The 15,083-nt window shown below is 49.9% G+C and overlaps 2 protein-coding genes across 2 annotated transcripts; one reads left to right on the forward strand and one right to left on the reverse strand.

The window, feature by feature from the left end:
* Positions 1-2,056: 2,056 nt before the first annotated feature.
* Positions 2,057-9,731, reverse strand: YIPF3 (Yip1 domain family member 3). The gene is made up of 9 exons (XM_015622863.2): positions 9,600-9,731; positions 9,316-9,522; positions 9,127-9,233; positions 8,466-8,511; positions 8,070-8,162; positions 7,611-7,742; positions 6,980-7,093; positions 6,397-6,520; positions 2,057-4,994 (listed from the first exon to the last, which is right to left on the reverse strand). The coding sequence occupies exons 1-9, from the start codon at positions 9,678-9,680 to the stop codon at positions 4,873-4,875; spliced, it is 1,026 nt and encodes a 341-aa protein (XP_015478349.1). The 5' UTR covers positions 9,681-9,731; the 3' UTR covers positions 2,057-4,872.
* Positions 9,732-9,744: 13 nt separating this feature from the next.
* POLR1C (RNA polymerase I and III subunit C) lies at positions 9,745-13,039 on the forward strand. Its single transcript, XM_015622862.3, has 9 exons — positions 9,745-9,853; positions 9,931-10,002; positions 10,095-10,202; positions 10,743-10,875; positions 10,980-11,099; positions 11,299-11,451; positions 11,621-11,770; positions 12,290-12,406; positions 12,721-13,039. The coding sequence occupies exons 1-9, from the start codon at positions 9,785-9,787 to the stop codon at positions 12,837-12,839; spliced, it is 1,041 nt and encodes a 346-aa protein (XP_015478348.1). The 5' UTR covers positions 9,745-9,784; the 3' UTR covers positions 12,840-13,039.
* The last annotated feature ends 2,044 nt before the right edge of the window (positions 13,040-15,083 follow it).

Below are 15,083 nucleotides of genomic sequence, written 5' to 3' on the forward strand. Positions count from 1 at the left end.
GCACCTGCCGGGCCGCCCCGCCTTCCCCCGGCCGCGGCTCCGAGCCCTCCTCCCCGCCCGGCCAGCGCCTCCCCGCGGCAAGGAGCAGGCGTGGGGGGGGTCCGGCGTCCCTCATCCCACACCGGCATTCCGCCCGGCATCCTGGGCCCCGACGCCATTCCAAGCCCCCGAGGGGCGACGGCAGCGCCCGCTGGCACCTGCCCGCTGCCCTGAGGAGGTGACGGGGCCAGGGCCGGCCTGCCCCGACACTGGGGCTACAGGAGGGGAGGGAGGGTGGAAGAAGCACCTGGGAAAGGCGCTCCATGCCAGCCCCGTTCCCATCTGGGGAAAGGGGCCCAAACCATTGGGCCATGGCGCACTCTGGGTGCTTGGACCGAGGAACTGTGGTGTTCCATGGCTTCAGTGGTGTTTAATACTTAAACCTACCAAACCTGAATCCTCGCCCCATGACTTAATGGTGAGGTCAGTGTGATCTGCTCCTCATGGCCCAGAGCTTGCAAGAGCCAGTACTTGGAGGCAGCTGCTTGGAGGTGAAAGTTGGAGGGTTGGGGAAAGGCCACAGACTTCCTTATCCCTGAGCACACAGCCTGTGCCCTCAGCCTGACCTGAGGTATGCAGGGCACACCCCACCTCCTGCTAATTCACAGGTATGGATCACTGGGATTTGTCCCCTCTCTCCCCATTGAGTAATCCTGTACTAGGAGAGAAATAGGAAGCAGGGCCCCTGCGTTTTCAACTTCACTGAGCCGAAAAAGGAAGGCAGTGATGTGGAAATTAGGTTAAACCGCCTAAGTAGGCAGCTTTCTGCACGTAACTAATCTGGCTGCTGCATATAGCAGTGCTCAAGTGAATTCCAGCCCAGTGGGTAATACTGGGACAAAACCAGGCTCCTCTGCTTGGTTTGCAGGCCAGGGCCCAGGAGAGTGGATGGAAAGTAGAGAAAAATAGGATGTGGAGGGGGATATGGAACAGTTCTCCTCTATTGAAATGGAGCTGAGGATTCATGTTAGGCCCTGAATGAGGTAAGGCGAACAGCAACTTTAAGACTGGCTTAAACTCCCAATGTGGATATCACCACAGCCTTTGAGTAATCAATCCATCACTGTTCTCTAGAGTACCTACACCCCCCTCTTTCTTTCACTGTTGCACAGAGATGCATAACCTTGATACTGTTCCTGCAAGATACACAAGAACAGACCACTGGCCTCACAACTCATCTGTGCTGCGATATGAGCAGCAGCTGCAAGCATCCAGCTGTGGTACAGCTGTGGTACTGTGGCTTTCAGAAAAGGAGCAGCTCATCACTAAGGTCACATTAAAAGACCCAGGTGAGAATGGGATCCTACGTATTGCAGGATGGTGAGGGACAGAAGACTGGATTTCAGAGCTATGGGCAGTGGGTGGCCAAGAAAATCCCAGCTGCTGCTACTGCATGCAGGTCAACTAGAAGGCTACACTCAGACTCACCTCTCAATTACCCCCAGGCACTACTCAACCCGTGCTTTTTTAAACACACTATTATGAGAGAGGTGCTTGGAGGAGAGCCCTTGGGACATGTCCCACTTCCACTGACAGCAGCAGTCCTGAAACACTGATGAAGATGCCCTAGTGCCTCTCCACTTCCAGTTGTCAGGAGCCAGAGCACATTGAGGAGACAAGTATCCCACCTACTTTATGCTCAGTTCCTTGAAAAAAGTGGCACAGGAGCTAATGGTCCAAAGCTTTGGCTCGCCAAACCTAATGCAGGGCTATGCAGAGGGGACTTTGGTAATGCTATTTTGTGTAGAACTAGGTATTTCTTCCTTGTCATGTGCAGTTACCCAGCAGGTATGAGGAAGGTCATTTATTTTTTACCTACTGGGGGCAGAAAGAGTGTTGCCATTGAGAGTTAACACATAAACAGAGAAAAACAGTGGGTTAATAACTACTACAGTGTGAGTAGACACAGGAAAGGAAACAAATGGGAGAAGAGCCTACCTGTAACCCAAAATCACAACTAAGGTAACCATTAGTGCAACAATAGACTGTAAGAAGAGTTGGACTCTCAGGTACTGCATAGGAGAGGAGGGGGTCATAGATGCTTTAATATTAATTTTCAACTTTAATATACAGCTTTCTCTTTCTAATCTGACGGCTTTATATGTTTGTTTCATATTTAATAAAGAGAGGCTTACACAGAGCTACCTTTACTCAAAAGGGGGAAATGATGAGTAAGTTATTTCAGATTTGCTGCAAGGAAGAAAATTATTTGAGATTTGCTTCAAGAGCTGTGGCAGGAAACAAAGGCAGAGATAGTGTTGCATGGTAGGCTTGTAAGGCTTGTTCTGGTAACTAGAGGACTGGTAACAAGAGATGCCCTCCCACAAGGACTTTATTAAGCCTGTGTGCTCAGAATGCTCCCTGGAACTGCAGCATGCATGCACTTCCCTGAAAAAACGTGTCCTTCTCTGTCAGTGAAAGGCAACGGTGAAGCTCTCAGCCGAGTACTGAATTTCTGGCAATAAAAAACAGTTCAGCTTCCAGCTGCTGCTGCACAGTGAATTAATCAGGGCTGAAGAACTGGAGCAGAGCAAGCCCCACAGGTTCCAAGAGGGTGGTTGGTTGTCACCCTGATCATGTCCCCAGCTGACACAACACACAAGCTGCTCAGGGGAAGCATGAAGGGCTTGCTCACGGCTTTCCTCTGTGCTTTGAGTGAAAACACAGGGCACAGCTTCACCCCTTTGGTTCAGCTGAGTGGCTCAGTGCAGGAGGGAGCACAGCTGTTCTCCAATTGTGTCCTAGATCAGCAATGATACGAGTTTGGTTCAGAATGACTTTTTCTTCTCAGCTGAACTTACTCTAGTGACAATTGTCTCTTTCTCTTTTACTTACCCCCTGCCAGTACTCCCAGAGTTTGCACCAAGAGAAACAGATTCATCCTAGACTACCAGGCAGAGAAAATTGGAAACAAACCTCCCATGGAGATATAGAGAGGGAAATAGCAGAAGCAGCATTACAAACTAACACTTCCATTTTGTCAAGTCCTGAAGTAATAGAAATTCTAGGAGCTGAAAGTGGTTCAATTGATCCAAAAAAACCCCTTGGAGACTACTAGCAAAAATAATTAACAATTCCCCCGAGTAGCTTGCTCTGAGTGGTGTTCTTCAGCTAAAATATTTCCCAAGGAAGGGGGCAGGAGGGGAGAGAGAGAGTGAGGGAACCTGTCACACGTGTGATTGTTAGCAGAGAAGCTTTTTACTCTTGAAAGGGGAAAAAATTATGAATGCGGGAATAAGTAAATAGTGGAAAGTAGGTCTGTGACTGAAAATAATCAAATCCTGTCCAGTGACAGTTTTTTCAACTGAAGCAGATGACCAACCTGATTACAGTAGCTGGCACTATCTTCCTCTCTTTCACTGCACCTTGGCACTAGTCTGAATCCACCACAGCTGCATCCTCTCCCATTAACATAAACAAGGGACCAAAGAGTGCAGCTCTGACATACTGCCTTGTGCACTTGTGGGCACACCAAGGAAGAAGAGCAATATCCTGGGTTTTTTTAATGCCTGAGTTTAAAGATGAGCTTCTCTGAGGGGTGGCTCCTCTCCCCCACACATCCAGAACTACAGGGACAGAAAAGATGAAAGCCAGTTACCAGCTAAAAACTTCTACTTGTGGATCAGTAGAAGTCTGAGCAGTGAAGGAAGGCTCAACTACTCAGTTGTGAGTGCAGGTAAGCCTAGACTGGGCTGCTCTGCTTACCATCCTTACTGGAGCTTTCCTGCACCAATACACTGGAGATTAATATGCCAACTCTATTTCCATTATACACCCTGCTATCTCTCCCTTTGTTAAATGGAAACACCAGAGAAAAGTTTGCCAGAGATGCTCAAAGCCCCAGGAGTCCTTTCACAAAAAGGCCTAGACTCAGCTTGAAAAGCCATTCAGACACAGCAGAATGGGTGTCTGGGGAACATAACTCCTGCCACCCCTGCCCAGAGGTGACAGTCCCATGGCTGGGAGGCATGAGGGTCAGCAGCACAAGGGTGGGCTGAACTGGCCTCCTAATAGAAATATCCACTGAAGACCTGCACAGACGTGCTGGCCTTCAGGTCCCACAGAGCAACATGGGCAGAAGGGTGGCAGCAAAAAAAGGTACAGTGAAAGCATGGGGACAGATACATTTCTGACATATAGAGCAGAAGGGATGGTGAGGTGAGACAGCAGCTTGGATCAAGTGAAGAAAGAACGTGGCAAGAAAGAGCATGTGGTTAAACACTGTGCTGTTCCTGAAAATTGCCAGAGAAAGTGAAGTTCCTGTGCCTTTTGAACTACTATGCCTTTGAAAAATGTGCCCAAAACAAGGCATGTATCACAGAACATCTGAAGAAGGACAGCAGAAAATTGCAAAGAATCCTGCTTTGAGTCTAGGACAGGACAGATGAAGGCACAGAGACCCAAACACCACGCTCCCACCACAAGCAGGCTCAAGCATAAAGACGTCACTCAGCACCAACATCAATTTAATTCTTCCCTCTTCAGGACAGGAACAGGGCAGATACTCCTGGAGTTACATCAGCAAGCGGAAAGAGGGCAAAGGAACAAACTGTGCTGGGAAATCCCAGCTGAACATGCAGGCAACAGAACCACTCTACTCAAGACAGCCCAGACCTGGATGGGGGAAGAGTGTAGCTCTTCTGAGTCACTGAGGTGTGACTCACCTCCGCTGAGTCCACTCAGCTGCCCAAAACCGTAACGCAGAGGACAGGTCCAGGAAAACAAAACCAAGTTGTCTTCTTGCTGTTCTGTCCTGTTCCTAAGAGGCAGCAGGTTACTGTGGCCCTATGCAGCCCCAAAAGTAGTGAAGGAAGCAAGTCCAAGTCTGTAAAACTACAGGGTCAATGCAATGGCTTTGGCTGTTGTGTTCAATATAGCATTGGAAACAACTGGAATGTCTCGGGCAACTCTCTGAAAGGGAGGCATGTTGGGTCCTTCCAGTGTGTCCAGGATACCTGCAGAACAGAAAAAAAGGGAGAGAGGCAAGAGTTAGCTCAGATGATAGCACATGGCGCATTTCTTCTTGCTTTTCTCTCTGACTAGGGTGTGACTGAGGGTGGCAGGGCCCAGAACAGGTGAAACACTTGCAGAGAGTGGAAGGAGACATCTAGCCCCAAAGACTGAACAGGAGTAAACACTTCCGTCCAGAGACCACAGGGTACACATCAGAGCTTGTGCTCGGGGCAGGAAAACTGCATGTTCCAAGAGGGACACAGATCCTTTTGCTTCGAGGGTGTCAGATCCAGTCCCCTGCCATCTGACCTGAATGCAGGTACTGCCAGAGAAGTTGCTCTGGCAGTTTCTAAAATCCTGTTTCTACTTCATCCCAGCACAGATCTCGCTCTTAGACCAAGACTCTCTTTCATCCTGAGATACACTTACAGACTCACATCAGGAGCTGCCGCTGTGCTGCAATATGGAATTTTTGTCACTGCAATGCAAACAGACCATGCTTGGCAGGAAATACACAGACCAATGCAAATGTCCTCAAGTCTCTGTCAATTACCCTCTTAAGATTGATAATCAGTTTCAGAGTGCCTTGAGGAAAATTGCTTGGAATATATTTTGTTCTATTTCATCTGCCAAAAAGCTTCAGATCAGAACATTTGCCATAAGAACAGATTCAGGAAAGAACAAGATTTATATCTAAAAGGACTTGTAATGCTATGTATAACCCCTAATTATGCAGATTTATCAGAAATATCACAAATGGGTCTGGCTGCCTAAACTCTATAGAGAGATTTGCAGAATTGCATATTTAGGGATCTGGAAACTCTTTAGAGATGGGGCGGGAGAAGAGTTTTGTTTTCGTTTTTGTTTTTCTTTTTTAAGGAGGTTGAGACTTTGTTAGGAGGAAACAAGAAGAGACATGGAAGGAGGACCTGAACATGCATGGCCTGGTTAATAGTACCAGCTGAGGAAGATACAGCCTCTGCTATCTGTGCTATACAACACAAGGTAAAAGAAGATGTTAAACAAAGAAGGAAAAACACTTATGGCACATTTCCTGATCAGAGAAAAGCAACCTTACTTCAACAATATTCAGGAAGGGGCTGGACATCTGCATGCAAGAACAGTCAGTGCTGTTACACTTTACTTGTGGGGAAGTAATAAGGGTCCTTCCTCATAAATTGGGTCTTAAGTGCTAAAACTCAGTGCACAGTAAATACTCCAATGTGTACCTGCTGCCCTACTTGAACAGCTTCTAAAAAAGCTAGTGGCGGTCGTTTTAGAGCTGGAAACCGGCACAGATGCCCAAAGGACAGATTCAAACTGCCCATACCTTCTCAGAAAGAGAAAAAAACAACTTCTCTTCCCCCAGATCTAACAGGATGTCTTTATATCTCCCTTGCTTACCTTCTACCACCTTGTGATAAGCAAAGTGCAGATAGAGCAGGAAAAGCATATGCAGAGCAGCAAGAGTCCCACACAGGATGAGCCTCTGGGTATGTCCCACGGTGCGTGACACCAGCACAGCAACCTAGGAGAGAGGAGGTGATCAGAGACAGGGCAGCTGCTACCTGAGCCTCTGGCACTGCAGTCAGGAACACACAGAAGAACAGGTCAAGCAGTGAGAATCTGCAGAAACGCTGCACTGAGTCTTTGTCTCAGTTTTTACCAATGAATTTAATTTGATGCTGTTTTGTGTAGGTGAACTTTGCCCAGTCTTGCCAAGAGTGCAGGATGCTCAGTCATGGCTCTCCACAGCAGCTGTAAGGGAGTAAATGAACCTCCTGCAGCTGTTAGAATGGGTGAGGATATCAATCCAAGCTGCACCTCCACACACCAGTGGCCAAATTGTGCAGGAGCATCGGGCTGTTCTGTAACTCAGCAGCTCGACTGGCTGTGAAACGAACCACCAGGCCAAGGAACAGAAAGCAAACAACACTTCCTTTTTTTGTCCCAGTAAGAGAAGGACCCCAGGCTGCCTGTCCCTTACCATTCGTAGTGTAGAGAGTCCACCAACAACCAACCAGAAGATGTAGAAGAGGGAGTGGAAGTGGATATTATAGGTGACAAAGAGAGTGATGCAGTGTCCAAAAAGACCATAGCCCTGACAAAACAAAAATGTCCATGTTACAAGCACCAGTCACACACAAAGGGCCATTGATCAAGAGCACAAACAGCCTATTCCTGCAACACTTCACTGTGGCAAAGCCTCACAAATCACTCATTCACTGCCAAACAGTCAAGCAGAACAACTTTAACAGCAGCTCACACACAGATAATCTGTCTGAAGGATTCACAGGCATGCCAGAGACTGCGACAATGTGGGAAACAGAGGAAAGATCCTCCAATCCCAGAGAAATTTGAGTTTCCTGGCTTTTTACCACCAGGTTCTCAAATCAGGAAGTGCAAAGCAGAAGACTTGCACAAAGGAACTGCCTCTTTGCACTATCGCTGTGCCTGGGATGGGGCAGGTCAGAAGAACATCCTGGAATTCCAGCCTGTCCCAGTGCAGTTACCTGGGACCAGCAGTTTACAAAGACTTTCCCTGCTCTTTGGGAACAGCTTGTTCTGGAACAGCATGCAGCCAATGTGCATCACAGGGCAGCTCCATGAGTACATACCAACAGTGACAGCATCTGCACCATCGTGATTTGGGCATTGCACAGATACGCCAGGAAATACATGAAAGATGAGACGCCCAGCCAGTAACCGAAGCAGGTGCCAATGGCTGTCCCCATCAGTGTGCCTTCCCTCTGTGGAGACAATGTCAGGATGAGGAGAACTCAAAGGAGTGGCCTGCCAGCACCCAAACCCCTGAGAGTCCCAGATCCTTTGCAGGCATTATCAAAGAGCTGGCCAGCAGCAATCAGGGGGCCACAGGACCTAAACTCCAAGCCCTCCCAGCAGCAGTGTCAAGACTTTCTGGGACATCCTTGCTCCCACCCCCAAACCAACGTCCTCAAATCAATCTGGTTTTCAGCAAGATGCTTATTCAGTTATAGAAAAGATTTCCTCTCCATTTCTAGTGTCACTACAACCCAGAGCCCAGTCAAACCACTTATCAATGAAACTTGACGTACAATGATGGTGTCTGAGGTCTTCATTCCATGCAAAAGAATGGCCACCAGTGTGAAAACCAGCATGAGGGGTCCGTACAGCTCGCCTGCAATCTTCTACAGAAGGAGACAGGTGAGGTAAAGATTGGTTAGAGCCCCTGAATATCACACATCAGCCCCTGAATATCACAGGCAATGTGAGTGAGAAGTGCACTGGATGGAGTTTATCACCAGGTTATCACCTGAGGTTAGGGGACAGCACACTGAGGTTTGGAACAGCCATGGAAAGGAGCCACCAACATTTTCAGGGAGAACACCTAGCAAACTCAGTCCTTAATAACATGGATTGTTACAGTTTCACAAGATGTCTGTGGGACAGTCACTTGGATATGGAGTCTGATTCAGCAAAAGGGAACTCACCTGTGGGAAATTAATCATCTTCACAGGAATCATGGACTCCAGCAGTCTGCATCACAGGAAAGCAGGGAATGACAACAGGAGCAGGAAGAACAACAGGATAGTTACCAAAATGCTTCGTCAGTAAAAGATCCCACATATTCATTACCAGTGTTTGCTATTGTGTTGACAGGCCTTAAGGGACAGAGGATTCTTTCTAAAGGGTGAGTCAAGAAGGAAAGGAAAAGAAGAAAAACCTTATTTTCAGTGAGTTAACTTTGCTGAGTAGGGGCAGATTCAATGCAAATGTTTAGGGTTCCACTCAGGGATGAGATCATTGACAGAACAGCAGGAAGGAAAGGTAATTTTCTTCGTAAATGCTCACAAAATTTTGCCTTGTTGGACTCAACTGTGTTACAAAGCCAACAGAAGCCACACAAGGCAGCCAAATACGAAAAGTGCCCTTTCTCCTGCCCTGAGCAGCAATGCCAGGAGACAGGGCCACCAGCCCAACCACGGAACCTCACTAAGACGAGGGGGACAACACACAATGCGTTTGCCCATCTCTGAGTTTTCCTGCAGGGCTGCCAGCCCAGCCCAGCTTGCTCGCTCGGAGCTGACAGCCTGCAGGCCATGTGTCCTGCAGGCACGGAGCCGCTGCCTCCCCGCGCCGGGAGCTGCCCACCTGGCTCGCACTTGGACGGGCTCTACATCGAAGTAGGGCCGGAGGATGTCGATGTTGGCGTATAGGCTGAAGGCCCTGGAGGCTTGTCTCTTCCCCACCTGCCACATCTGCGGAGAGAAGGGAGCGGGCAGCGGCCGTGCGGGCAGGCAGGGACCCCGGGGCCGGGGGCGGCCGGGACACAGCGCTCACCTGGTCAGCGACCTGCCGGCCCAGCTGTCCCCGCAGCCCCTTCATGCCCAGGAACTCCCCGTCCTCCTCCTCGCCGGCGCCCGCCTCGCCCTCCGCTTCCTCCTCCTCCTCCTCCTTCATGCGCTGGTGCATCTCCCCCATGTCCTCGAAGCTGGAGCCCGACGTGTCGTCCATGTTCTCCATGTCGATGACGGCGGAGCCGCCACCCTGCGCCGGGGCAGACACGGTGTCAGCACCCGCTGGGCCCGGGCCCGGCCCCACCGCCGCCCCCGGCCCGGCCCCACCTGCACGTTGTCCTCGAAGCCGCCCCATTCGGCGGCGGGGGCACCGCTCCTGCCGCCGCCCGCCGCCCCCGGCGCGGCCATGGTGCCCGTCCCGGCCCCGCCGCGCTGGCCCGGATGGGCTGGAGCCGGATGTGACGGCGGCCGGCAGCGGCTCCCAGGGCCCGGGAGCGCCGCCCATCGCCCCCATGGCGGCGCGGCGGAGCGCGGACGAGATGCGGGACCGCGTGGTGCTGGGCGAGTTCGGCGTCCGCAACGTGAGCGAGCCCGGCGGGGCGGGGGGCGACCCCTGCCCGCACCCCCTCACGGCCCCGCCTGTGCCCTCTCCTCGCAGGTCCACACCACCGACTTCCCCGGGAACTACCCCGGCTACGAGGACGCCTGGGACCAGCGGCGCTTCGAGGAGGTGGGTGAGCGGCGCCGGCGGCCGGGGCTGTCTGTGGGTGTGCGGGGTCGGGCCCCGCGGCCGGCGTGACCCTCGGTGCGCGGCTCCCGCAGGCGTTCCGCGTGGACGTGATCCGTGAGGAAGGGGACACCCTGGAGTTCGACATGGTGGGCATCGACGCCGCCATCGCCAACGCCTTCCGCCGCATCCTGCTCGCCGAGGTACCGCCGCTCCGGGCGTGCTCACCTGGGCTGCCGGCATTAGACTTCCTTGACAGGGGGCGGGGAATGTCCAGCCTTGTGTCAGCCCTTGCGGACGGCTGCGGGTTTTGGAAGAGAAGCACACGCTCGTTCCGCACGTGTGCCAGGAGCCCGAAGAGAATCGGGGCTTTAGCAGCACGGGCGATACCGCCTGCTGGTCTTAGGGGTGCTGCTGGTAGTGTCTGCCGGTCAGCCTTTTCGACACAGCTGTGGTACCAACCAAAAAGAAGCCACATAATGCTGCCAAGTACTAAAAGGTTGAGGATGCTTCAAAGCCCTTTCTACTGCCCTTCACCTCTTTTGATTGATTGTTAAAAAAAACGGGGATGGGAGTAGACGAGGTGTAAAGGTATATTGCATAGCCTGATTTGGCAGAAATACCACTCAAAATAGTCTGCATGGCAGGTACTTGTGGGAGAGGAGGGACACTTAAGCTGGATAATGTCTTGGCTTGTAGTTCAACTATTGTCTTAGGCTGACTTGATCTCTTGTCTCCCTGAGGTGCCAACGATGGCTGTAGAGAAGGTCTTTGTGTACAACAACACATCCATTGTGCAGGATGAAATTCTGGCTCATCGGTTGGGCCTCATCCCTATCCGAGCTGACCCTCGGCTCTTTGAGTACAGAAACCAAGGTGAGAATCTTGGATAGAATAGAAATATTGAAGGTTCCTCTCAAACTAGTAAATCGGGGTCGTGTAAACTGACTAGAAGTGTTATTTCATGTGCTTCTTCCCAGGAGATCAGGAAGGCACTGAAATTGATACTCTGCAGTTTCAGCTGAAAATCAAATGCAAACGAAACCCTCAGGCTGCCAAGGAATCATCTGATCCTGATGAACTATATTTCAATCATAAAGGTGAGATTTCTCCTAAAACTAGGTGCTTTTCTTTTTGGTCTTGGAAGACAGGACTTAGGCTATTTTCTCAGCCTTATGTGCTCACAGGGAAAGTTGATTCCATTCTGCTAAACTTACTTTTTGTTATCTCCAGTCCTGTACAGGTGAGTGACCTGCTTTGAGGCAGCAGCTGGCTGATGCTTGTGGCTTCTCTTTGCAGTGTACAGTAAACACATGACGTGGGTGCCCTTGGGGAATCAGACGGACCTTTTTCCAGATGCTGACTTCCGACCTGTTCACGATGACATCCTCATTGCACTGTTGCGACCCGGACAGGAAATAGATGTGCTTATGCACTGTGTCAAGGGTATAGGTGAGTTGTGCCTCCTGGAGCAGCGGGACAAGGAACGTGAGTGCTTGGACTAGGGTACTGTGGTGTGATGGGGAAGGTGGAGAATTGGCTTTTCTCCTGGAGCTTTAGGCCCCAGGATCCTTGTTCCCTGAGGCCTGCTCTCATCCTTGACTCTTAACTCTTCATACAGGTAAGGATCATGCCAAGTTTTCTCCTGTGGCCACAGCCAGTTATCGACTGCTTCCTGACATTACTCTCCTGCAGCCTACTGAGGATGAGGCAGCTGAGACATTACAGAAGTGCTTTTCCCCTGGGGTCATTGAGATCCAGAATATCAATGGTACTTTTTTTCCTGTGCTAAGTTCCTTGCGAGCTTTAGTAGAGACTGATTGGAGGTTGGAGCCAAACCTTTGCAGTGACAAAACCGCATTGTGATGTTGCCTTGCTGATCAGTGGTTCGTGCTCTTCTGAGCCTGGTTTTATGGATGAGTGGTTACCACGTGCAGATGTGTTGGGTGATGAACGGGGATGTCCCTGAAATGCATTGAATACCTGTCCACAGAGCCCTGCAGCTGCTGACTGCAGCTTCCAGCGCTGTTCAGTTGTGACACTGGGGAGCGAGCTTGCTCTTTCCACAGCTGAGTCTGGAGACTTCTTGTGTCCTTCCAGGGGTGCCTGTAGGCTTCGTGTCTGGGTTTTTCTTCCAGGTTGGATTTTCATGTTGGGTATACGCTAATTCTTTATATTGGTGTCTTCCCTGCCTTTGGTGAGCGGGGAGTGCCTGTTTGAGCTAAGCATGTACTGTGACCGTAAGGCTGACCTGCTGCAATTTGCCCACCTTGTTTCATCTTCCTTTTAGGAAAAAGGGTGGCAAGAGTAGCCAATGCACGGCTGGACACATTCAGCAGAGAAGTTTTCCGACATGAGGGTCTGAAAAACCTCGTGCGCCTGGCAAGAGTACGGAACCATTACATCTGTAAGTGCCCTATTTTCCAGAGAGTCCTGATGTGGTTTGTGTGAACAAGCAGCAACTGGCCATCATGTGTGGCTGGCTCTGTGCCTCTCCCCACCCTCAGCATCCATACATCCAAAAGGCAGTGGGTAACTGCTTGCTTTGGGATTGAATCTTGGTGCTTTCTGCTGGCAAAGGTAGCTGCTTCTCTGGCTGTGAAGATCTGGCTTGTTGCAGTGAGGTGTAAGGGAAGCTGAGGGATGGAAACATGGAGCCAGGTGCTTGGAGGCTGAGGCTGCCTCGTGGCTGTGCTGACTTGTGTCTGTGTCTCTGTGCAGTTTCAGTGGAGTCGACAGGTATCTTACCTCCAGATGTGCTGGTGAGTGAAGCCATCAAGATCCTGATGGGAAAGTGTCAGCGCTTCCTCAATGAGCTGGACTCTGTGCCTATGGAGTGACCAGGCTGTAGCTGGGAAAGCAGAAACCTGCACTGCTGTTCTGGGCTTCCTGCACCTGCCTCAATGGGGGATTCCTCTTCCATAGGCAGGAGGCTTGAGAGGGGTTTGCCAAGAGTCCAATCTCTTTGGATTTTTCTGTTGGTAATGAGCCTCAGTGAGGAGATGCACTAAAATAAAGTTGGTTTTTTTTTAAAAAAAAAGCTGTGTCCTTTGCCATTCACAATTGTGAAACCAAAACCATAATACATGGAGAAGTGGCAGCAGGTCTAAGGATGGGTAACAGGATTTATTTTACATGGTATGCCATGAGTGAGGAGGACTGATGGGGCGGTGTAGTAAAGAACTTCACAGCAGGTCAGTGAGGTTTAATGAGTTGGCATAAGGGCACGGCTGTTTTGCAGGTGTTTCAGACCAGCTCTGGGATAGTTAATATGGTAGAGAAAAGGCTGTACTATTAGAGGACTGGAACACCTCTCTTATGAAAAAACTGAGAGAGAGCTGTGATTGTTCAGCCTGGAGAACAAAAAAGGTCCAAGGAGGCCCCATTCTGGCCTTTCAGTATATAAAGGGGGCATGGAGAAAGACTTTACCAAGGGTCTGTAGTGCCAGGCTAAAGGTCAACAGTTTTGAACTGGAAGAAGGTAGACTTATATTGAACATCAGGTATTTTTTACAATGAAGGTGGAGGTAAGTTGTCACAGGTTTTCCAGAGCTGCAAATGCCCCATCACTGGAAGTGTTCAAGGCCAGGTTAGATGAGGCGTTGAGCAACGTGGTTAAGTTGAAAATGGTGGTTATGAGTTGAAAATGGGAGTACTGGTGTGTCTCAGTTGCTGAAGTCAATCCATGCTATAGTGCTAGACTTCAGTCTAGTTCTACATTCTGCTAAGTAAGTCGAATGAAAGTTTCCTTGGGGTAGAATTACTTAGAGTGTAAACATCCTGTTAGGGTGAATACACTGTAGGGAGAAGGTACACTTGGCATCCTGGCTCCAACCCAAATCTATCCCATGCCATGCTGCAGACCCAGGTATATACTGTATGTGCATGTCACCCATTATCACTGTCTACCTATCCATAACTATCTATCCATCCATCTATCCATCCACCCACCTCTGTGCTACTGCTTCACATGCTTATGGGATGGACCCTTGAATAGCCTTAGGGTTTTGCTTTGACAATACACATCCCTCAAGCTGTAAGCTGGGACCTAGAATTAAAATAAACTAGCAGTGAGTCACAAATGAATACCTCAAAAATGCAATTTCCCCCTCACCTAATTAAACTATATAGTCTGGAATGGTTCATCCCCTGACAGTGTACAGACCATCAGCAAAGGTGCTCCCTTTTTGGTAGCTGGAAGAAGGGATACTGTGAAATCTCCAGGAGGGCAGTCTGGCCAGACCAGAGGCCTCAGATCTTACTGAAACAGATAAAAGAATAAAAATGAAACATGACACCATGTGTATGAAACTGGAATAGCTTTACTGACATTCAGGTGTAACACAACCAGTTCAGAGACAGCTTTGGATTTAAACATTCCTACAAAAAAGGTTTAAAATCCATTTTACAAAAACCCCTTGTGTCTAGCATGAAGTCACAGAATGTTAAAAATATCACAACACAATAAATACACCCAGCCTTTGCTAGAGCCAGGAGCCATGTTAGCTCAGAGGTTAGAAAAGTTTGAGGCTAGGAAGAAAATGGAGGGTGCTGGTGGAACAGCAGGGGCAGGAGGGTGAGTGGATGCCCAAGGCCTGCTCTTCCTATCTGCACTCCCATGCCTCCCAACCCCAGCCTTTTTGTCCAGTCTGTCCATGTGGAGACACCACTTCTCCACCTACCACAGTTTATTACTTGTTCTGTCTCCTGGATGGCAAAACTGCCAGCTAGCTCTGGACAGACCCTCTGAGCTCCTGCGCTAACTCTAGGATAGATTGTGTAGTATTTGTCATGTAAGAAGAACCAGCTTTGCACACTGGAGTGGCTTTGTAAGAGTCCCACCACATCTAAGACCCAGTTTCTGACCTGGCTCCCCCCTGTAAACTGCAGTATAAAGCCCACCCCTCCTGCCCCACCATGCAATTCTCTGAGAAGTACCAGACTGGGTAAAAACAGGGGTTACTGTCACCTCCACTGCAACAGGGTGAGGAGCTCCCTTTTGGATTGCAGGTGCTTCAGGTATTGGTCCAGATTTTATTTACCCTGCGCTGGCCAAGTTCTAGTCTACAGGGCATGGTAAAATG

Source organism: Parus major, chromosome 3, assembly GCF_001522545.3.
Source record: "Parus major isolate Abel chromosome 3, Parus_major1.1, whole genome shotgun sequence".
Taxonomy (NCBI): Eukaryota; Metazoa; Chordata; class Aves; order Passeriformes; family Paridae; genus Parus; species Parus major.